Source organism: Stegostoma tigrinum, chromosome 17 (assembly GCF_030684315.1).
Source record: "Stegostoma tigrinum isolate sSteTig4 chromosome 17, sSteTig4.hap1, whole genome shotgun sequence".
NCBI classification, from domain to species: domain Eukaryota; kingdom Metazoa; phylum Chordata; class Chondrichthyes; order Orectolobiformes; family Stegostomatidae; genus Stegostoma; species Stegostoma tigrinum.
In genome coordinates this window covers 52,288,034-52,313,205 of record NC_081370.1, presented here as the reverse complement: position 1 = coordinate 52,313,205, position 25,172 = coordinate 52,288,034, and the positions used below count along the sequence as shown (strand labels likewise).

The 25,172-nt window shown below is 38.8% G+C and overlaps 1 protein-coding gene across 2 annotated transcripts in view; it reads left to right on the top strand.

Annotated features, from left to right (window-relative positions):
* The window catches only part of ext2 (exostosin glycosyltransferase 2), a 185,665-nt gene that overhangs the window by 94,314 nt on the left and 66,179 nt on the right, over positions 1-25,172 (top strand). For both annotated transcript variants that reach the window (XM_048545190.2, XM_048545191.2), the window contains one exon: positions 17,064-17,195. In XM_048545190.2, coding sequence (XP_048401147.1) covers positions 17,064-17,195 — 132 coding nt within the window. The remainder of the gene's footprint in view (positions 1-17,063; positions 17,196-25,172) is intronic.

Sequence of the window (25,172 nt, the reverse complement as noted above, 5' to 3'; positions counted from 1 at the left end):
TTGCATATATCAAGTCAAAATAGTAGACAAGCTCACAATATCCATCTTATACTCTTGTCATCCAAAATCAATATGATGCAAACAAGAATTAACAAGCCAACTATGGTCAGGCACAATACCTTGGACATTAAATATTAGATGTCACCTATACTGTGCAGTTATAGAGTCATAGAGTCGCACAGCATGGAAACAGACCCCAGTCTAATTAGTCCGTGCTGACCATGTTCCCAAACCAAACTAGTCCCTCTTGCCTGCATTTGGCCAGCATCTCTCCAAACCTTTCCTATTCATGTACTTATCCAAATGTCTTTCGACTGTTGCAGGTGTACCGGCATCCACCACTTTCTCTGGCAGTGCATTCCTCACATGAACCACTCTGTGTAAAAACAAAAGAGCTGCTGCTCATGTCCTTTTCAAATCTTTCTCCTCTCACCTTAAAATATGCCCCCTAGTTTTGAACTCCCTCACCCTAGGGAAAAGACCCTTGGAATTCACTTAACTATGCCCCTTTATAAACCTCTATAAGGTCACCCCTTAACCTCCTACTCTAGTGAAAAAAGTCCTAGCCTATCTTTTAACTCAAATGTTCTATTCCCGCAATATCCTGATAAATTTTTTCTGAACCCTCTCCAATTTAATAACATCTTTCCTACAGCAGGGTGATCAGAGCCACGCACAGTACTCCAGAAGAGTACTCACCAATTTCCTGTAGAACTTAAACATGGCATCATAACGCTTATACTCAAAGGTTTGAGCAATGCTGCCTGGAACCTCTTCATTGGCTCTTCTGCCAGTTTTCTCCCAGTGGCAGTCTATGTCACCACTCTTGTCCTCTTGGCATTTGGTTACCTTCCTCCAGTAAGACACGTGGATTCTTGTCAATCACCTCTTATTCTGGTTCCTTCTAAAGATGCCTAAACTGATTCCATGACTGTTAGTTTTTACACAGCACCAGTGCATTCCTAATGGTCCGGATGGTTGAGCCCATTGAATATTTGAAGGAGAAAAAAAAAACAGGCCCAGTAAGGAGTATACATGACTAAAAGCACTGCTGCACACTGTGCATGGGCTGACTCCTGCAACTTGCTAGGATTGCAGTCATAGAGATATATAGCACGGATACTGACCCTTTGGTCCAACTCATCCATGCAGACCAGAAATTCTGAATAAATCTAGTTCCATTTGCCAGCTTTTGGCATATATCCCTCTAAACCCTTCATATTCGTACAGCCATTCAGATGCCTTTTAAATGTTGTAATCGTACCAGTCTCCACCACTTCCTCTCGCAGCTCTTTCCATACATGCACCACACTATTCGTGAAAAAGTCGCCCCTTAGATCCCTTTTAAATCTTTTCCTTCTTGCCTTAAACCTATGTTGTATTGTTTTAGACTCCCAACCTTGGGGAAAAGACCATGCTTGTTTACAGTATCCATGCCCCTCATGATTTTATAAACCTCAATAAGGTGTAGCACACGCACACACACACACACCTCAAGAGAAAATAGCCCCAGTCTGCGCAGCTTCCCCCTGTAGCTGAAACCCTCTGACCCTGGCAACAACCTTGTAAATCGTTTCTGAACCCTTTCAAGCTTCACAACATCCTTCCTATAACAGAGGGACTAGAATTGCATGCAGTATTTCAATAGTGGTCTAACCAATGTCCTGTACAGCCATGACATGACCTCCCACCTCCTATACTCAGTGCAGTGGCCACTTAAAGGCAAGCGTACCAAACACTACCTTCACTATCCTATCTGCCTGTGACTCCACGTTCAGGAACTGTGAGCCTGCATTCCAGGGCCTCTTTGTTCAGCACCACTCCCCAGGACCTTACCATTAAGTATATAAGTCCTGCCCTGATGTGCCTTTCTGAAATGCAGCACCTCACATTTATCTAAATTAAACTCCATCTTCCCCTCCTTGGCCGATTGGCCCAAGTGATCGAGATCCCGTTGTATCTGAGATAACCTTCCCTGTCCACTACACCTCCAATTTTGGTGTCATCTGCAAACTTACTAACTGTACTGCCTATGTTCACATCCAAATCATTTATATAAATGACAAAAAGCAGAACTGATACTGTGGTACACTGCTGGCCACAGACCTCCATTCAGAAATACAACCCTCCACCACCACCACCCACCACCCTCTGCCTTCTACCTTCAAACCAGTTCTGTATCCAAATAGCTAGTTCTCTCTGTATTATATGTGACCTAACTTTGATAATCAGACTACCATGAAGAACCTTGTCAAAAACCTTTCTGAAATCCATGTAGATCACCTCCACCGCTCTGCCTTCTTCAATCCTCTTAGTTATTCCTTCAAAAAACTCGTTAGTGAGATAAGATTTTCCACGCACAAAGCCATGTTGGCTATCCTTAATCAGTCCTTGACTTTCCAAATACATATAAATCCTGTCCGTCAGGATTCCCTTCAACAGCTCGCTCACCACCAATTTTAGGCTCTTTGGTCTATAGTTCCTTGGATTTTCCTTAGCACCATTTTTAAATGGTAACATCCTCCAAGCTTCTGTCTTCCAGCACCTCACCTGTGGTTATCGCTAATAGAAGTATCTCAGCAAGGGACCCAGTAATCACTTCCCTAGCTTCCCACAGAGTTCTAGGATACACCTGATCGGGTCCCAGAGATTTATCTGCCTTCATGCGTTTTATGGACAACTTTCAAGATGTTGCTATTTATTTCCCCTCATTCTCTATCTTCTATATCCTTCTCCACAATATACACTGATGCAAAATACTTGTTTAGCATCTCCCCCATCTCCTGCAGTTCTGCGCATTAGGTGGCCTTGCTGATCTTTAAGCGGCCCTATTCTCCCCCTAATTATCTTTTTGTCCTTAAATGTTTTTGTAGAATCCCTTTGGATTCTCCTTAACCCTGTTTACCAAAGCAATTTCATGTCGCCTTTTTGCCCTCCTGATTTCCCTCTTAAGATACTCCTACTACCTTGATACTCTTCTAGGGATTCACTTGATCTCTGCTATCTTTACCTGACACATGTTTCCTTCTTATTCTTTACCAAAACCTCACTTTCTCTAGTCATCCAGCATTCCGTACACCGATCAGTTTTGCCCTTCACCCGAACAGGAGCATGCTGCCTCTGGACTCATGTTATCTCATTTTTGAGGGCTTCCCATTTTCCAGTCAGCCCCTTTACTGCAAACATCCTTCCCCAATAAACTTGTGAAGTTCTTGTCTAATACCATCAAAATTGGCTTTCCTATAATTTATAACTTTAACTTTTAAATCTGGTCTATCCTTTTCCATCACTACTTTAAAACTAGTAGAATAATGGTCACTGGCTCAAAAGTGCTTCCCCACTGACACCTTAGTCACCTGCCCTGACTTGTTTCCCAACACTAGGTCAAATTTTGCACCTCTAGTATGTATATCCACATGTTGCAGAAGAAAATTTTCTTGTCAACACTTAACAAATTCCTCTCCACCCAAGCCCTTAACAGTATGGCTGTCCCAGTCTGTGTTTAGAAAGTTAAAATCCCCTACCATAACCACCCTATTATTCTAACAGGTAAGTGAGATCTTACAAATTTGTTTCTCAACTTCCTGCTAATAGTTGGAGGGGTGGGGTGTATTGTACAATCCCAATAAGGTGATCATCCCTTTCTTAGTTCGCAGTTCCACCCAAATAGCTTCCCAAGACATATTCTCTGGAATATTGTCCCTCTGTACAGCCATAATGTTATTCCTAATCAAAAATGCCACTCTCCCTCCTCTCTTGCCCTCTTTTCTATCCTTCCTATAACATTTATATTCTGAAACAGTAAGCTGCCAGCCCTGTCCATCCCTGAGCCATGTCCCCAACCATGCCCTGAGTTTATTTGTCTTACCTCCTACCCCGTTCTCTGCTTTGTTGCTGCCTGAACTGATTGTTTGATTTACTCCTTTTCCCAGCTGTACCAGTCTCAGACTGATCGCTTTCCTCACTATCTCCCTGGGTCTCGTGCCCTGGATCCCACTCTCTTTTTACCATTTTTCATCATCCCAAACAGTTCTAGCAAAACTCCCGGCCAGTGTATTAGCTTCCTTCTAACTTGGGTACAATCCATCCTTCTTCTACAGGTCACGTCTACCCCCCAAGAGATGCTAATGATCTAAAAATGTGAATCCCTTCTCTCCTGCACCATCTCCTCAGCCACACACACACCTCCTGTATCCTCCCATTCCTACTCTTACTAGCTTGTGGCACTGGGAGTAATCCAGATGTTACTACCCTCGATGACCTACTTTTAATATTCCTGCCTACCTTCCTGTATTTTCTCCTCAGGAAGAAAAAAGGACGAGATTCTATGTCATTAGTTCCAATGTGTACACTGGCTTCCTGCTGGCCCTTCTCCCCTTTGAGAATATTCTGCACCCTGTCCTTGCCTCCCTACAGCTAGGATCAACGCACCATTCTGATGTCTCGCTTTTGGCCGCAGAAACATCTGTCTGTGTCTCTGACTAGAGAATCCCCTTGTACAATCAATCACTTGGAACCTGGTGTAGGCCTTGTTACATTAGAACCAGTCACAATACCAGAAACCTGGCTGTCAGTGCTGCATTCCCCTGGGAGTCCATCACCCCTACAGTCCTTGGCCTTCTCAGGAGAAACCAGCCCAAGAATAAGCTGAGATAGGATCCAAGAATCTGTTCTGAAAGAACAAGAATTTGTCCTGAAACTAAGTGGAATTTTACAGCTGTTGTCTAGAAGTTAGATGTGTAGTTAATTTCTGGATAAAATTCAAATAGTCTTGACAAAATATAGCGATAATTTTGTGGTACCTGGTACATAACTACACCTTGTATTTTAAATGAAATATTCGACTTCACAATTTAATTTCCATCCATCTACTAATGATTTTAAAACTCTTTCCATAAGATTTAATGTACATAGAAGGAAAACGGTCGACAATGTCTTGGCCAGTTTCCAATAAAAGACTTAAGGCAGGAACTACTGGAACTCTTGCTAAAAACATGTTGCTTGGCTTTATCCAGGTTTAGGATAACAGCAACCAATTGCAATTTAAAATAAAACCATATAAAAGGCTGATGTGACGACACATAAGGCAACCTAAATTTGGGGAGGATATTTTAGAAACCATCGGTGGATGTCTGAAAGCTAATAGAGGCAGATAATTGATTATGAAAGCAAATTGGCAAAGTATATAAAAATCCAACAGCAAGGGCTTATACAGATACATAAAAGAATGAAATGCAAGAATATCTAAATGAGAGAATATTTAAAAAGAGAGTAGATGAAATGCTACTGGGGAATTAATAACAGGGAAATGGCAGATAATTTAAATGAATATCTTGCATCTATCTGCATGATGGAAGATGCTATAAACGTCCCATACAAGGTGCTAATGGGAGGAAAAAGCTTGTAACAGTCTACCATCTAAGACAAAATATTTGACAAACCCACTGAACTAAAGACAGAAATTTTGCAAGGACCTGGTGGCTTGCATCCAGGGATTTTAAAGGAAATGGCTGCAGAGATAATAGAGGCATTGGTCGAAATATTCCAGACCTCACTAGATTCTGGAAGGCTTCCTGGGATTGGAAAATCAATAATGTGCTGGCCCTCTTGAAGAACGGATGGAGACAGAGAGCAGGAGACTATAGACCAGTTAGCTGAACATTTCATGAGGAAAATTGTTGAGTTTATTTGTAAGGACAAAATAACAGGAACTGTTTGAAAAGTTAATGCAGTCAAACCGTCATCATGGTTTTGTGAATGCATTGAGCATTGTTTGACACACAGAAGATAGAGTTGGGACTAATGGATCTTTTTCTACTTGGGAAGATGTGGTAAATGGGGTACCACAAGGTTCGAGACAAAAATAAATGCACAGGCATGTTGTGATGACAAGAATTTTGGATAAGGATAGATTGAGTGAGTGAGCAAAACTTAGGAAATAGAGTTTAATGTAGGAAAATTAAGGGTAGGAAAAATTCATAGACAATTACCTTCTTGTGATGAGAACAGTTTTTTTGCAGTCAAGTGGAGGATAGATTGTTCAGGAGTCACGCCTGAGACACTAGTATTCAGTTACCCTTGGCAGATGGCTAACAGGATACAGTAGAAGCAACTAATTGACTGTCTTTGTTGGGGACCACCTTTGAGCTGTAGACCTCTAACAGCTGGTGAGACAGAGCCCCACTACCTGTTGGGATCCTGAGCATTTGGTTTCAAAGCCAATTATATCTCTACAGCCACCTTTCTGACAAATATTCAAAAAGTCATGAACATTGGTCTTTATCAGGAACACCCAGGAGAATCTACAGGCTGTCATAGTAATATCAGGAATTACTCCTTGCAGAAAATGTAACAGCATCTTCCTTTCGCTCTGCAAATCAAGTCTGTTACCCTATCTCAGCTGCATTTTGGAATACACTACCAACATAAAGAATTTTGGTCAGAAGGGACTGCAAGTACCATATTTTGGAAAAGTACAGATTTCAGTTTAATGCGTCTGCTTCCAGAAGAATGTGCTGTTTACATCGGACAATATCTCTGAACTTCAAGACCAATAAGGAACATTGAAATGTATAATCTTTTGCTTACACTCTTAACTTTCTTTCCCAACTTCTTATCCACTACCTTAAAGCCTGTCCGGTTTTTGCATGCTAGTATGTGTGTGTGTGTATGTACATCATGGGATTTAGGATGAGATTGACCTTTTTAACATGGTTTCTACTTTTGAGTTTTACAATAGAACCACCTCCTTATTTTTGTTAACTCAAGAAGTCTCTGGCTTATTTCTTTGTACAATTTTGAAAAGGCACATTTAAAAGGAAAATTCAAGCTCTGCTATAACTGACCCTAGGAGTGAAAGAGAAGAATTTTATTCACCCCTGAACTTTGTCATAATATTGTAAATAGCCATAGATGAGCTAATACTATAATGTATGGAGGTAGGATTAAACTGGCATTTATTAATTCTGGGCTAAAATTACGTGTGTACCAAAAATATTTCAATGTTGTTGCTCTTTGTGTTATTTCTGTTATATTTTTATTCCATAAATCTCTATCTCATACAGTTTGTACCATTTTACACAAAATTTCAATCTTTATTATATAGGGAAGCCTCCATCTCTGGCAGCTCAAAGCCTGAAGATATTTTTATGATCCTGTTCTTAGTCATATATCCCACATTGTGTCTGAGAGCTGAGGAAAATTAATCAGTTGTGGTTGACCGATTTGAAAACCAGACAGCTCATGATCTCCAGTCCGTAACCGTATGGTTGAAAGGCTGCAGCACAATGCTGTATTAAATTGTAGCACTGCCAATTCTTCTTTCCCTTTTCCCTGCTCCTGCCATTGTCCACGGAGGACTCATCTGTTCTCAGAGATACAAAAGCCCTAAAAATATTTAAGAGCTTTCTCTGTCATGCGCAAGTTCAAATCTGCTCTTGCCAAAGATTGCTACATGACCGGGTTCATGTGAGGTTGACTGCAGAACAGTAACTGCATCTTACTGTGTGTGTACAAAATCAATCACTCTTAAACAAACATTTCAATTTCTACAAAATTGTGATATCATTGATTAGCTGTGAAGTGAACAGAGGTAAAACAGAGACTGGACTTCGGTGCAGCTTTAAAAGAAAGGGCAGACAGCATCTGATACAGGGCATCACTATAGGAACCAGGACTCTGACTCAGAATAAAAGGAAAATTGTAAAAGGATCCATTATATGCTTTGCAAGTGGACTCTCAAAACAGATTTTTATTGGGCAGTGGCTCCTGCTTTAGTAACCTTTAGACCTTACAGCACTCTGAGGTGCTAGAAAGCACCTTCTTTTGCCTTTGAACTCCCTTCTGTGGCTGCTTGAGCAAAGTTTTGCAATTAAATCCGTATATTTTTCTTGGAACACTCTCTCAGCAGGGTGACTATTGTGAGGGAAGCTGATACGTGTTGCAAACGCTGGCGTATTTAAAGATGATACCCCAGAGTGTTGAATTGTGTAGGATTGAGTTTCGGATACTGCCCATCATGTGTCAGAATATCTCTCAATTTTGCAGTTTAAATTTGACAAATTCCTAAAATGAAGACTTAAAAGATTACTCACTTCTAATGAATGTGAATAATAGTGTGCTCATTTAAGAATGACATTCATTTACATCACCTAGGTTTCATAGTGCATAAACATTGCCTATCGCAAATATTTTATGTATTTGTTTAAGTACTTGCATAACTGACCTACATGCCTAGGTGTTTGAACAATGTTTTGAAGTTTTTAAAGTTAGACTGAATGATGTAAAGCTGGAGAGGTTTAGTGATGAAATTCAAAAGGCCAGGAGAATTCCTGTTGGTGAGTTGAAGAGAGGCGTTTAGGGATATTGGTGTACAGAAAATCGCAAAGCGATGTTAGAATAAGGCAAGGACAATAACTTAGCAATGAGACCCACTACGTGTAAAGATTTGGCAGTGAGGCCAGAAAAGTTGATTGTCAAATCTAGAAGTGACTTGGTATTTGTTGAGCTTTCTGCAACTTAGGGACTGAAGCACACCGTACTGGAGATAAAGATAATTAACTGTAAGTAAAGTGGAGTTGAGCGCTCGGATTTGGGTCACACAGGATGCCAACATTAATGTATCCTTTCAGTCTGGGGATGGTGGTGGGGGCAAAGACAGGGGCTTGGGCCTTTGCAGTCTTCAGCTAGAGAAAGTTAAGATTCATTTGGAAATGATTCATTCCAATTTTAAGTACCCCTTTGCAGGGTTACATCCAAATATTGTATTCTACTTTCATTTATAAAAGCTAAGGGTACTTGTTCCCTCTGTTTGAAAAACATAATAGAATATTCAAAGCACCCAGTCCCAACATTGAAACATATGTTATCTTAGAAGCAATTTCCAGTTGTGAATTACTATATGCTGAACTCTTGGATCTTTGTTAAACTAGAGTTCAGAAGACCACTTACTTACATATGAACAGCATTACCTTTTCCCTTTTGCTGAAGTCTTCAATTATGCAGTTGATGTTTCCAGACATGTTCATTGCTGCCCTGGCCATTCTTTCATCTTCCACTCTCCATGGTATGTCCAAGTCCAGTTGCCTTGCATCTTATAATCAATGTTTTTGGGGGAAAATGCAGTCTAAAAGCTTAACTATTGCAGTTGTTGAGTCAGAATGACATTTAAGACCTTATCACAAAGGCTGGAAAATTCCTTAGTGCTGGCCCCACTTTCCTGCTTATAAGGGAACCGAAATTCCATTTACACAAACAAACAGGGCTTCTGATGCACTTCTGGAAAAATTATAGCCTAGAATACCGGTTGATGAAGTACAACAAAAGTAGAATACTACAAGTGCTGGAAATCTAAAATTAAAACAGAAAATTCAGATTAGAAATGCCCTGCAGGTCTGGTAACCTCTGTGGAGAGAACCAGAGTTGATGTTTCAGATCAATGACCTTTCATCAGAACTCTCATACTGTCAATATACTGAGAAGAGATCTGAGACGTGTTCAGAATAGGCAGAAAAACAGAATCAAAGACGAGAATCAAATCAGAATGGTCTGGTCAAGTAAAGAAACAAGCTTGATGGACTGAAAGGCCTACATCTGCACCTATTTCTTATGCTCTTATGAACAGTTCATCCAAAATTCTGCCACGACGTTTCCCTCACTCATCACCCATGTGGTTTCCTTGTGGGCTTATCCCTCCCTATCTCTGTTCTACAATTCTGCAAGATCTCTGTTGCTTGAAATCTGACCTTTGTGCATTTTGAGAAACCTCTTTCTCCTCAGAGGTGATTGGGAGTAGCTTTTCTATATTATATTTCTTTGCATCTTTATTTAAGATCCTCCTTAAAAGCCACCGTTCTCACAATTTCTTTTTGCCCTCCTATTATCTCCTCCTTTGAGTCACTGTTAGTTCTGTTTTGACTGGTGATATTTCCTGTCCATGTGAGCAATGGAACATTTATAGGGTATATGTCTTGCATCGTTGCTGATCTCCAGTAAAGTTTCAATCTGAAGGCTTCTTGACTATTTGATATTTTACTGAATTGTAAAGTCTTTATATGCAAGACTACGCATTAAGTGACACTCAGCAACTTAAATATGGAAGACCATTGCAGCTAAGATCAATTTGATACTAACTCAATTTTCAGCTTTGGTGAGATTTACTATAAGAATCTATATTTTTGCACATTATGTTCTTTGGTTTGGCACGTTATGACAACTTTAGGTATCCAGTTCAAAAATGTGAGAATACTTTCAATCTCTGCAAGGTCAGCATGCGTAAAGATGCATAATGATTTATGAAGTAGTATAGATTCCTCACTTTCTCCTTTTGGTCTTGAAAATTTCCCAGATGATCCATCTTGTAGCCTTGGATATTTTTGGCTTCTGACTGCTTAAATTAATAGATTTGCAAAATCCAGTTCATAAAACGATTGCGTTGTTTTAAAAAAAACTTCTCACTTGCAAAGGTTGAGAGAGTATCTTGTTTGTGTCAGACTAGTCTTCCCCTAACTGCTGGTCCAAGCCAACAGTGTGACTTTGTGCAACTTTTTACTTGATGTATTTATTTTGTCGACCCAGGTTTTAGTTGTTTCACTATTCTCGGGTAAGAGATTTGCACAAGGAGAAGAGCATTGTTACCTCCCTCGATACACGTGACAATATCAAAGACAGTACTTTGGCAATATTGATCATTTCAAAATCCTAGATCATAATTTGTATACTCACTCAAAATTTAGCATCCAAAAGTCAGCTGTTAAGACAGCGTAGTATTGTGGTATACAAGTCAGGGACCTCTTCTTCAAATGTCTGTTCAAAAAGTAGTTTATCTATATACTTAGCGCCCAACTAATGTTAGGGAAAAATACAAGGCAGTTTCCCTTTGACATAATTAACAATCAAGCTCAAACTGCGTGGTTTTTCAAAATAAAATCTTTTTCTTTTATTTTGAATCATTTACATTCTATCAAACACGAAATGTTTCTTGAGCCCATGTAGTGTTTTAGAATGTAATTGTTAGGGGGTTTTAGTATTGTTTTACAAATAAAAAACTTCCTTTTATTTGTGTCGTAATGCTATAGTAATATAGCTAGCTGAAAAAGAATTTATCGCAAATCGTAAACATTGTTACTAAGTATCTAATCCATTCACCTGTCTGTAACTTAGTTTTAAATTGCTGAAGATGACTTTGAAACTTAGAGATCTATTTACAAGGTTCACCTTCGTTAGTGTATGGTCATCAGTTCCTAAGTAAATTAATTATTTTTAATGCTTTAAGAACATCCAGAATATGCCTATTAGTGTCCTTGTGTCTAATAAGAAAGGTAGTTTTAAGTTCCAGTAGTCAGGTGTAATTATCAGCAATTTGTTCTGGTGATGAATTTGATCTGATCCGTGTTAAGCTTCCAAATACAACATTCTAAACCAGCACAATAAAGTTACCATCAGCAGTGCTTTTTAATGAAGGCGAGTCACATCAGACAGGGGTTCACCTGCATATCTGTCAATGTGGTCTACTGCATCCGCTGCTCCCGATGTGGTCTCCTCTACATCAGCGAGACCAAGGGGAGGCTCGGAGTCCGTTTTGTAGAACACCTGCTCTCTGTTTGCAACAGATGACAACACCTTCTGGTTGCAAACCATTTTAGCTCCTCCTCCCACTCTCTGAGAGATGTGTCCATCCTGTGCCCCCTCCAGTGTTACAGTGATGTCACCTGCAAACTGGAGGAGCAACAACTCATATTCTGCCTCAGGATCCTACAGCCTGATGGCTTAAATGTGGATTTTACCAGTTTCAAAATCTTCCCACCCTCACCCCATGTCCAACCCTCCCTCTCATCCCCGTCTCCTTGACCTGACTCAACCTGTCCGTCTTCTCTCCCACTTGTCCACCCCACCCACCTGACTGACCATTCCCTACCTATGCTCACCTATCACCATCCCACCTATCTTCCTCAGCCCCATTTATTTATTTATTTGCCTATATTTATTTGAGCTCCCTTCTGCCTCCCCTTTCATGAAGAAGGGTTCTGACCCGAAATGTTAACTTTCCTGCTCCTTTGATGCTGCCTGGCCTGCTGTGTTCCTCCAGCTCCACACTGTGTTATCTCAGAAAAGTTACCAATGTAATTTGTACAGGCTGCAATATGCATTTGAAATTCCTTAATTTTGTTTTGCAGTGACTTGGCAAACTAGTATGACTTAATGGAAATACTGTTCCATTTTTAATCATGTTTTCCTGCTAATATAGCCAGTCATAAGGTAAATGTTGATGGCTGTTTAAATTTGCTGTGTCAAATGTCACTGTGTTATTACAAGGTCATGCCACCAGATGGCTCTGTGAAGCTAATTTCTGATGGCTACCATCTTGGAAATTTGAAGAACATTATTATCTTGTAAACTAAAAGTATCTTACATTTATTTATTAATTCTGAGCACTGTACAAGTAATTAATTTATCTAAAATAAAAGTACAAAACACTGGAAATACACAGCCCTTCAGTATCTTAAGATCTGAAAAGTAGGTTTATGGTTCATATGGAGAGATACTCTGAGAGTTTTGAAGGTTCTTGGAACATTTTTCTGAAACAGTAATCTGTCTGCAGTGTGTTGGTGTGTAAGTAGAGATATATCATATATTTTAGGTATATATTAAAGGTGGTGTCTGCTTAAAATTACTGCTAAAGTGGGTAAGACCAAAGAATTAAGTACAGAGGTAATTCTGAATAAGAACCAAAAGAACTGCGGATGCTGTAAATCAGGAACAAAAACAAAGTTGCTGGAAAAGCTCAGCAGGTCTGGCAGCATCTGTGGAGGAGAAAAAAGAGGTAACGTTTCGGGTCCAGTAACCCTTCCTCAGAACTGCAGAGGTAATTCTGTCTGTTTTGTGCTTTTGGTAAAAATGAAGATTGAAATCATTCTTCCTAAAACTGTTTCTTATTCTTTTGCCATTTGTTCTTGCTTCTTTGGGCTTTGTGATTCAATCCTAATTAATTTAAGTTGATGTTTCCTCACTGCAGGAGGTGCCATGGAGGTATTTGTAGGTGTCTGCATGTAGGTAGCTCTTTTGTATCCTGAGTACAATAGACTGTATCAGCTACAATCATAAGTATCAATTATGTTCGTAGACTTGACCACTAATTCAGCCTCATGACTGAAATAACTGTTTAACTTGCTAATGGATATAAATCATGACATCTATGGAACATTGTATGTCCAACCATTACAAAACCAATTGAATGTTGAAGTATAAATCCAAAACAGTAAAATAAAGATCATAGGCAACTTGTGGGTAAGCTTTATACCATGCCTAGTATGTTGTGTGCAATTCTCATTGTCAAGAGGCAGAGTTGACATTCAGGCACTAGACACAAGAACCATAAAGTTGGTCTCATGTTGAAGTTCAGACATATGAGAATAGACTGATATCCCTTTGGATTTTCAGTTCAAAGGACACACCTAACAATGATTTCAGAAAGTATTTAATTACATAAAAAAGCTATTTGTACCAACAAGTCTATGCATGTGGTTATGAACCTCTTTCCACCATCGTTTGTCTGACACTATATTCTTCTATTCCGTCATGTGTTTGTCTAGTATCCCTTTGAGTATGAATCTGTGTTAGTTGCCTCAACCACTTCCTCTGGTGATCTCAGTAATAAATAAGCTTTTCCTGACTTCCTTATTGTATATATCATTCTCTGTCTTAGCTATTTTGGGTCCCAGTTCTTATGCCTGCAAGTTGAAACATCTCTTTGGGTTCCTTGCTCTAACCTTGAAAATCTCTATTACATTTGCATATTTGTTTTCCTAAGTAAACCAGGCCATCTTGCTCAAACTTTGCTGATGGGTTTAATCTTTCAGTCTTGTTATAATTCTAGTATTTTATTTTGCATTTTCAGTGCTTTTTGTAATATGGAAACCAGAACTATTCACGGTGCTCCAAATCTGATTTAATCAGAATTGTAAATTCCAGCTTCTAGATGTGAACTGGTGTGTCTTATGCTCATCAGCCAACATGTTTACTTTTAATTGTGTATAGTCCACCCCAGATTGCTGTATAGTATACCTCTACCCTAAGGAGTTCTTCAATTTGTTCCCATCAAAATGTACTAGTTTACATTTAAGCTTATTGAAGACCATTTCCAATTTTTAATTGCAATGTCTTAAGATGTGAATTATCAAATTTTACTTAAATACTTCTATCCAAATCATTTACATAAATGATAAACAGTAGCTAGTTTATAATTGATCATTATGAAATTCCACTCGCCAATCAGCTAAATTAGTTGTAACCTCTACTTTTTGCATTTTGTCCATTCTGACTGCACATCTTCCAACCTTAAACATGAATTTACAGTTGGTGTTGAAGGCTTTTTGAAAATTTTAATATATTGCATCTTGCTTTACTGTTAACTCTTTAGAAAGTTCAATTAAGTTGGTTGAGCTCAGCCTTTCCTTTTGGAATCTGTGCTGAATACATTTTATTAAATTTTCAGCTGCAAGATCTTTTCTACATATTTTCTATATGTAGTCATGGGATGAGGGCATTACTGGCTAGCCAGCTTTTATTGCCCAACCCTAATTACCCAGAGGGCTGTTAAGAGCCAACCACATTGCTGTGGGCCTGGAGTCACATGTAGGCCAGAGCAGGTAAAGATGGCAGATCGCCTTCCTAAAGAACATTTCATGAACCAGACGGATTTTTCTGACAATCAATGATGGATTCATGGTCATCATTTCATTCTTATTTCTAGATATTTATTGAATTCAAATTTATTTAATGAATTCAAATTCCACCAGCTGCCATGGTGAACCCGAGTTCCCAGAACATTGTTTGCATCTCTGGATTAACAGTCCAGCAATAATACCACAAGGCCATCATCTCCCCACTGTGCTATGTCTTTGATTAAAGATTCTATTAGCATTCCTACCACTGATGTTAAACTAATTGTTCCCTGGACTTGCTCTAGCTCTCTTTCTATGTGTACAATCACATTAGCTGTCCCTCAAAGAAATAAAATAAAATTATTGCAGGAGCAGAGACATGTCATGTATAAATAGACAAATTGGGTAGTCTGGATGAGATGCTCTTTGGAGGGTTGGTGTGGACTTGATGGGCTGAATGGTCTGTTTCCACACTGTAGGGTTTCTGTGATTCTATAAATCATTGATGTTGGCAGGACAGTTGAGAAAGTAGTTAAAAAGGCATGTATAACTTTAAGCTTTATAAATAGAGGCATAGGGTACAAAAGCAAGGCAGGGATGAGAGAGTTCAGTTAAATGGAAAGATTTGAGGAAGTTAGATTGATCTTTTCCAAGAAGGTCTAGTAAGCTTTTTGACATAGTAGGGCCTTTGAGAAGGCCCTGCACGGCAGGCTAGTCGTGAAAGTCAGGTTGTATGGGATTCAGGGAAAGCTAGCTAATTGGATTCAAAATTGGCTCGATGGTTGGAAGCAGAGGGTGATGGTTGAAGGTTGTTCCTCTGAACTGGAGGCCTGTGACTAGTGGTGTACCGCAGGGGTCGGCGCTGGGACCTTTGTTATTTACATAAATGATTTGGAGTTGAATCTGCAAGGCATGATTAGTAAGTTTGCAGTTGATACAAAATTAGGAGATATTGTTGATAGTGTGGAAGATTGTCAAAAATTACAGAGAGACCTTGATCAGATGGGGAAGTGAGCTGAGGATTGACAAGTGCAGTTCAATATAAATAAGTGTGAAGTGTTGCACTTTGGAAAGTCAAACCAAGGTAGGACTTACACAGCAAATGGTAAGTTCCTGAGAGTGTTGTGGAACAGAGGGACCTAAAAGTACAAGTACATATTTCATTGAAAGCGGAATCACAGGTAGAGAGGGTGGCGAAGAAGGCATTTAGCATGCTGGCCTTCATCGGTTGAGGCATTGCATATAGGAGTGGGGACAGTATGTTATAGTTATGTAAGTTGTTGGTGAGGCTGCACTTGGAGTCTTGTGGTCATCCTCTAATAGGAAAGACCTAGTTAAATTGGAAAGTGTGCAAAGAGGATTTATGAGGATGTTGTCAGGACTAGCAGGCCTAAGTTATAGGCAGATGTTGGCCAGGATAGGACTTTATTCCATGGAATGTCAGAGAATGAGGGGTCACCTTATTGAGGTGTATAAAATTATGAGGACCATAGTTAGGATATATGACATAGTCTTTTTCCCGGGGATGGGGAATCGAAAACTAGAGGGCATAGGTTTAAGGTGAGAGAGGAAAAATTTAAGAAGGACCTGAGGGCCAACTTCTTCACGCTGTGAGTGATGTGTATATGGAATGGGGTGCCAGAGTCAGGTACAATATCAACATTTAAAAAATACTTCGCTAGGTACATGGATGGGAAGAGGTTAGAGGGATACGGACCAAATATGGACAACTGGAACTAACTGAGTGGGTACCATGGTCAGCATGGACCAGTTTGGGCTGAAGGGCCTGTTTCCATGCTGTATTACTCCATGACTAAGTAAAATTTCAGACTGTGGCAGAGTTGACATTTACTGTCATTATTCTGTCTTCAAAATTGAATTATCCTGGTAAAACTTTGTCTAAACATGTGTTCTTGTAGATACTTGCAGAAGAATTGATACCATACCGATCTGTTGTCAAAGTACTGCCAAGAAGTGTACTGGAGAATTATTTCAGATGAAGATAACAAAATGTGAGGCTGGATGAACACAGCAGGCCAAGCAGCATCTCAGGAGCACAAAAGCTGACGTTTCGGGCCTAGACCCTTCATCAGAGCTCTCTGATGAAGGGTCTAGGCCCGAAACGTCAGCTTTTGTGCTCCTGAGATGCTGCTTGGCCTGCTGTGTTCATCCAGCCTCACATTTTGTTATCTTGGAATTCTCCAGCATCTGCAGTTCCCATTATCTCTGAATTATTTCAGACCAGTGTCTTTCCAAACTCTACATTATTCCTTTGTGTTTATTTGATGCAGATTTGTTGGGATGAAATTAGTGCAAAAATAAATACAATAAATAATTTTGTTAAAACCAGGAACCAGCTTTCCAAGTTGGAAAGGTATTTTAACCCTGTTGTTTTTGTTGCAGGCACGGTGGTTCTGGGAAGCTTATTTTAAGTCAATGAAAGCCATTGCACTTGCTACTCTGCAAATTATCAATGACAGAATCTATCCATATGCTGCAAAGTCATACGAGGATTGGAATGATCCAACTGTTGTGGTAAGTGTGTGGCCCCCAAACATTGGAAGGCTAGCGGAATGGCTGTTAATTTGCCCTCTCCTTTGTATATTTACTCGTCTGAAACCACTTCTTACAGTAAAATGTTTTAACCTTTATTTCACCCATTCATGTTTATCTGTCTGTCCTTATTTCTCCAGCTTGAACTCAGTTGGTTAATTAAAATCAGGCTCCCCAATCAAAACTCAACCAGTAGTTCAGCGTTGTTTGGCTTAATGATATAATGATTGGAAGTTAACAATGACTCATTCAATCATCCATAGAAATACACCACTCCTTTGATCTTGTTGTCTGAGTAAAGATATTAATGAGTCAGATTTATCGTTGGCTCTTATGTCTAATTTTTATTTCTGAAAAAGATAATTTAATACTTTCAGTGATTGTTGAGAGAAAATATGACATCTGGTTAGGAAATTAACTGAGACTTTCACTTGTCTTTATTTCCTTCACATAGCCTCTTTTACTGTGGCTTCAACTCTCATGCACAACAGGTAGAAAATATTTTACCAACCAAAAATAAAAATGGTTACAATTGCTCTTTGTACCAAAAGCATAGTGATTCAGCACAACTTTCCCACAGCAACAAACTCATCAAGGGTCAGTTTTTTTTGTTGTTGAGTCTCTAATTTATTTATTCTAATAGTTAGATTTATTACCAAGCATATGAAATTGACTTTTTTGATAGTCTGGTAATGTGTCAGACATTTACAGCTTTAACATCAACTACAAATTTTAAACTGATCAACATTTTGAATAAGCTATTGAGATAGGATCAGTTTTATTGAGTGTGTTCATGGTCAAAAATCATATGACAGTAATAGCAATCATATTTTTACTCAAGTCTGACAGTAGTCTTCAATTCCTTTGGCCAAAAGAAGCTCAGATTTCAGAGGAATGTGAATTGCAGATCAGTGGAAATCATGATTTGCACCTGACAGCATCTCATCATTATCGTTCTGGAAGTACACATTTTCCTTAAACTACAGGCATCTGCAACAGAAGCATAGCCTTCAGTTAACAGCTGGAAAATGTAGAATATGGGATACTTTCTTTGTCTTAAATTATCCTTGAATCAGATTTGGATATGCATTGAATTTTCAGATCCATTGAAAAACTCTGCCCCCTTTCAGCAATAAGTGCTTGGTGTCTCTGGTTCCTACAGTAACCTTTATGCCTGGTGGATGACACTGCACCCTATCAATGGTCTATTGAAAACGCTATTATGTTTTTCTTAATTTCGCTTTTGTTTCATTTTTCTGCCTTTCGCTAGACGTTTTCTGCTAACTTACAACCTTGGAGTGAAGCTGTGAATATTTCTAGTACTGCAGCCAATGTTACTGTGTGACTTGCCTTAGCCAGCAATAAATTTTTGTAGTTACGTTTTTCATATACTTCTGTCCAAAATGTAAAGTTGCGCTTACCTGTATTGCTCCATCTAGTGGTCTATTCAATCTTAATATTTCACTGCAAGCATACTTTATTCCGCCCAGGGCTGAGTTCCCAAACAAATAATGACTGGTCAAGTTCAAGTGTATTTTATTACTGTAGACAAAACCAGTTTAGAATACAGAAACACTTTAAGAGCTTAGCTGAGGGAGGAACCTAAAGAGTTAACACTTCCAGAGGCTGTTTTTGGCCTTTTGACCACTACAGGATGGGAAGCAACTTGGAATACTTTCTCAAAGTATTCACTGGAAACACATCTAGGGTAATTGGACTGAAGCATTGAATAAATCAAGTGTTTTTATCCAAAAGCTGTAATTGAAACCACATTGTGGTTGGATGTAATTTAAAAGGCATCATAGACGGAGTGATGTGCTTGTCTCCACAGTCTTGCACAGGCCAAAGATGTAGGAATCCATGATTGTAAATGTGTCCATTCCCCCTCTGACAAACATTTGTGCATCTTAAAAGGCTGCCTTTGGTTTTACAGAATGATGGGTTGTATTGATGCTGCTGTGTTAACAAGCAGCCTTTATTGTTGCACTGTCTGTCCAACACAGCATGTCTCTTAACTTGTAATCTGATCAGTTCAATAAAGGCAGTACTTTCTGACTATGTTGCTTGACGTGCATGTCTGTAATGTTTTAAGCAAAGGAAAAAGTATCTCATATAGCGCAAGTCAGCACTATAACATCATAGTTATTTACTTTGGATTTATGGACAGCATGAAACTGAGAAATGCCAGCTTCCGGAGACTTAGAATATTGTTCATGCAACATGAGTAAAAATGCCAATCTATGTTTTTAACAATATGGCCCTTTCTTTGATCCTGAAATATTTGAATTTTGGGAAGCAATATTGTTTTATGGTTTTTCATATCTGTAGATTGAACAATAATCCTTTTGAGTGACTTAAAAACATGCAATGAATTGACACTGCACACACTGTTTTCAACCTTGGCTTTTTTGTATTTCAGTGTTTTATTAGAAGAACAATGAGATCCATTATATTTTTCATTTTATTACATTTTGGATGTTGTAATTTTTATATAATACTTCAGATTCTAGTTGTAAAACTCATCCAATGATTTTCAGCAAAATATGAATGGCTGCTCAATGTAATATAGACATGGCATATTAGCCGCACTTAATCTGATGCACATCAGTTAAGCCGCTCATTTGAAAAACTCCAGGCTTCAAAACCACTTATGTCTAATGCACAGTATCAGTTGAGGCAGGGCAGGAAAAATTTCAAGTTGATTGGCTGGGCCAGGCTTGAAGATCTATCAGAATTCACCCCAACTAAACTTATAAAATGAGTAAATCTTCATGAATAATTTAGTTGACCTCCAAGTTATGAACGATTAAAGATCTCATCGGCGTTAGGATAATTATGGATAAATTATTTAAAAATCCTTTAAATTTGTAAGGTTTTTCAAAAGCATGTTAAATTTTCTTTAGTATAATCAAGAGAATTCCCCAGTAGCTGGGTCCCTAAATGTGATGCCTGAAGATTAATCAAACTGCAAGGCTTTCCCCTTCTTCATTCACAGGGATATGGTTGCTGGCTATTATTAGTATTTATTGTCCATTATTAATTGTCCCAGGGAAGGTGGTAGTAAGCTGCCTTCCTGAACTGCTGCAATCTACAACAGTAGTGTTCTATTAGTTAGTGAGTCCCAGGATTTAGATGCAGCACCAATGAATGAATGGTGGTGTACTTCCGAATCAATGTGATTTGTGACATGGAGGTGAACTTCCGCAGTGTGGTGGGTTGTCAAGTCCAAATAAAGTTCAAATCCAAGCCCTAATTAAGTAGAGATACGAGGAACTGCCGATGCTGGAGAATCTGAGATAACAAGGTGTAGAGCTGGATGAACACAACAGACCAAGCAGCATCAGAGGAACCAGAAAGCTGACATTTCGAGTCAGGATCTGAAGAGTAGAGAAGGGTTCTGAAGCAGGGCCCAGACCCGAAATGTCAGCTTTCCTGCTCCTCTGATGTTACTTGGCCTGCAGTGTTCATCCAGCCCTACACCTTGTTATCCCTGATTAAGTACACTTGCTTCATATTAATGAAGTAATTACAGTTAGTGTTCCCCAGAAATGTTGCATGGACCACATTGGGTACAGACATGGGCACTTCAAATAAAATTCTGAAGGATTAAAGTTACATTAAAGATAGATCCAGAACTGTCAAAACAAGAGGGAGCAATAACATTGAGATATAACAACTGAAGTAATTACTTTCTCCTTTAAAATTTGTGAAATGAAGATTAATAGCAAAAATATTTCAAGTACTTACTATGTATCCATTATGTGGAAACTTTGGGGAACTACGCAGCTGATATGCTAGAATACCACACATTCCGCAGGCAGGTCCTTTATCTTGGCACTTTGGACTTCTCATGAAATCTCTTCCCATTAGCTTAAAGGCCATGCCAAGTGGCAGAATTACTCAATGTGGGGCTCAGCATTTGTTTTTATATTTGAACAGGGATGTAGTCTTCACAGGCTGGCCCAACATCTAGCCACCTTTACTTACCCTGAAGAAGGTAGTAGTGAGCTGTCTTCTGGAAATGTTACAGTCTGTTTGGCATTGGTATACCCAGAGAACTGTTTCAGGGTTTTGACTCAGTGACATTGAAGGAATACTAAAATGATGATTGGAGAGAAACTAACAGGGAATTGTCTATTGGATATTGTCTGAAATGGGGAGCTTCACCTAGCATTACAAGTGTTTTTCACACATTATCTTAGGTATTTTTGTTGCTCCATATAGTTCAGGCAGTCATTGGCAGTATTGGTGGAAAGATGTGGCTGAACGTAACACTGATCACTCAACCCTTTGGAGTTTCTGCATGTTTCCACCTCAATATTCATCTGTTCTGGTTTAGAATTACTACCACAGAAAATGGAAATTAATCTTCAGGCAGAGGTGCTAACACTTCACTATCTCTGATACTCTGCCAGACAGGCCTCTCTAAAATTTCTAAATCTACGTCATCGTGGGAGTTGCAGGCTCAATTAAAAATTCTCGAAATATTCTTTACTCCACTCTCATTCATGGCCTTATCCACAAGGGAAAAAATTTTCAAGGAAGTGTCTGTCAGTGTGACAAGTGTGATACTGTTAGGCAAAATACGTGATACTTTGAGATGTCAAATCATGCTTTGTTAAAGAGTTAGGATTCCCAGATTTGCAAACCTGTGTTGGTCATTGAGCTCAGAGCTGATGAGATTTAGAGCACGTCAGATGCGGGCATTAGAATCTTGAATGAGTTGATTCCATAAAGAAAGTAACCAGAAGAAAGTTTAAAACAAAAAATTGGGTTTAAAGTAGCAAAGATGCACAAGATTAAAGTCAAGCCAATGTAGGCGGAATGAGCCTGACAGGAGAAGTTCATGCTGCATTTGATCATATCAAAGATGAAGAGGAATCGACAGTGGCCAAGTTTCAAAGTGCTATCCATTGGTTCAAGACCTTTGGGCCTGTGGGAAACATGGAACCCGATTGCCAGAATTCACATAGAGATGAGTGCAGATCTTGTGGGTGTCGAGTATATCATAGCAGAAATGTCTGAGTCTCCAGTCGAAATTCTGTACTGTCATGAACTTGAACCTATGCGTCTTTTCAGTATTTGATTCATTAATGCATTTATTTTATGAAGCTGTCTTCTGGTTTCAAATACGCTGTAATTCAGACATACTGATGAGAAATTACCATTTTCATTCTTTCAAATGAACTCTGTGAAGTTTATCATTATTTCAAATTGATCTTTTTCAATCTGATTATATTTTGTGGCTGAAATATTTGTGGTGGTGGAATTGTGTTAGAATGCAATCTGCCTTTGCTGACGCAGGCTGTTAATTCTGACCAAATCACAGAAACATATTTCAGTAATCAAAGTCTGACAAGACAGCTTCTTGAGTTGATGAGCTGGTGGTTATTGGACAGTAAATCAGATGCTTGGGAAAGGACCATTTAAAAGCACGTGACTAAGGAAGCCAAAGAGTGTTGCAATAGATTTCCTAGGGAACAGTTACATAGCTTGTTTGCGGTGGTAGCATATACTTATGAGACCGCTAATGTCAAATTTCACTCCAGTTTCTAGGCGCCAGCCCTACATGAGATGCACAGTCCTCCTACCAAATACTCATGTTTCCTTATTTATTAACCAGTTGCTCAAAACTGAACTGTGATAGTGAGATAGCAGGAACTGCAGATACGGAAGTCAGAGATAATGAAGTGTGGAGCTGGAAGAACACAGCAGGCCAGGCACCATCTGAAGAACAGGAAAGCTGATGTTTCGTGTCGGTACTGTTCTTCAGAAATCTGCTTTCCTGTTCCTCTGATTCTGACTGGCCTTCTGTGTTCCTCCAGCTCCACACTTTGAACCGTGATAGTGTTGACTTGTGACCAGAAGCTGAAGCAGCAATAATCGGGACGTTAGATACCTTCAAGGCAGAGATCGACACATTCTTGATCTCACAAGGAATCAAGGTCTACAGGGAGAGTGCAGGGAAGTGGAGTTGAAATACCCATCAGCCATGATTTAAATGGCGGAGTGGATTTGATGGGCCGAATGGCCTTACTTCCACTCCTATGTCTTATGGTCTTATAATGTAACAGAATCATTGTACCTATGGACAACTGGTTACTGTACTTCCAACTTGATGCTATGAGCTTGTAGAATCAGTACTGCTTTGAAAATGATCATAAAGGAGATTATTTCAGTGGTTATATGTTTTAAGTTCTTGGTAGTTAATGCTGCTTTTATATAACTCTAAATATTTGATTAGACAGATTCAGAGTGTTCAACAAAAACCGTAACTATGGATTCTGGAAATCTGAAACAAAAACAAAAATGGCTGTTGATATCACAGCAGGTCTGGCAGCATTTGTGGAGAGAAAGCGGAGTTTTGGGCCAAGTGACTCTTCTTCAGAAGCCCTGCTGATTTTCTCCAGCATTTTTTTGTTCCATGGTATTGAATTTAGCCTGGAAAATCTGTACATTCATGCTAAGGAAATTACGTTGCCATTTATTGGTTCAAAATTAAATTGGAAACAGCAACAGTTCTGTTTTTTCATTAATAGTAAATTACATGACAGAGATACAAGTTCTAAAATTCTTGTGTCTTCATTACATTAGACACTTCAAACAATATGGCATAATTTTACTGAAATATAAACTAAAAATACCAGAAGAGATTAGAAGGCTTTAGTAAAGAAGTAAAGCTAGTCAAACATTTATGTCTAAATGCTTTATTGAAATTATAAGCTAAAAGAATTTTAAACATTTGATATTGGTAGAGAAAAGAGAAACAGAAACTTTAGTCGTATTGTTTGCTAAAACAAAATGTGCAAGGGTGTGGGGGAGGAATCAGGAGATTCTCAGTAAGTAATTATGCTCATTTCGTAGCCAGTGCAGGTATAATTGGCTGAATGGCCTCCTTCTGTACCATAACACTTCTGAGATTTAGGGTTAATGGCCTGGTTAATTGCTTAATAGAAAACAACAAGGTAATAAAAAACAATTAGGTGATGGATTCAAATTTTGAGCAAAACAACTTACACTTGCTCAAAATAGAAAGGCAAGAGAGGGGACCACACAAACAAAACAACAGGAAAATGGTGAAAATTAGTTGGACGAGATCTGAAATTCAAACAGAAAATGAAGGCGAATTGCAGTGTGACTACAAAACTAGTAAAAGAAGATACAGGTCAATGTTATGCTACAGTCTGCATCTCCAAAAGTCTTCACATCATGAGTTAGATTTTGACTCGATTCCATTGCACTGAATGTTCAACTTGTGTTGTCAGACTTTTTTAAGAGCAAGAAATAAGTGTTTACATTTGTGACTTTTCAATAGAAACACAGAAAAATCTGCAAATGCACAAAACTGCCTGAAAAAGAACGATATTAGTATTTAAGATGGACACTTTCACTTCTAGATGCTGACTGAACTACAGCAGCATTTATTTCTGGTATTATCACACATCTTTGAAAATAATTGAATTGATGATCTTTGAGCTCCTTGGTATACAATTATCTACAGCTGGCCTACATTGATGGAGACCTAAAACCTTTTTTTTGGTGTAGATTGATATTTTAATAAATATCTACCAATTTTTTTTGTTTGTCAAAGCTGGGAATGTATTTTTTTCCAATAATTTTTGTTCAGAGGTTCCTCTGCCAAAACCTCCTTTTTCCCAGAAGTTAACATACGGTAATATTTAATTTGCTATTGCTTATATTTAAATAAAAAAAACACCATGTCAGCATTCAGTATCTGTCTGTTCTTCTGCCTCCTTCATGTCGTATGAGGAGTATTCTGGGATACTATGAATTGGTGCCAATATTGCTGGCTTTGTATTCTGGCACTGAGCAGACACTGAGATTTAAATGTCTGCTACAAGTACAGTTATAAGTATTAAAATTAGGAAAACATTTTTAAAATTTTGCTAGTTATGCATTTTTCGAATGAAGGGAGTGCGAATTATACACAGATAAAAT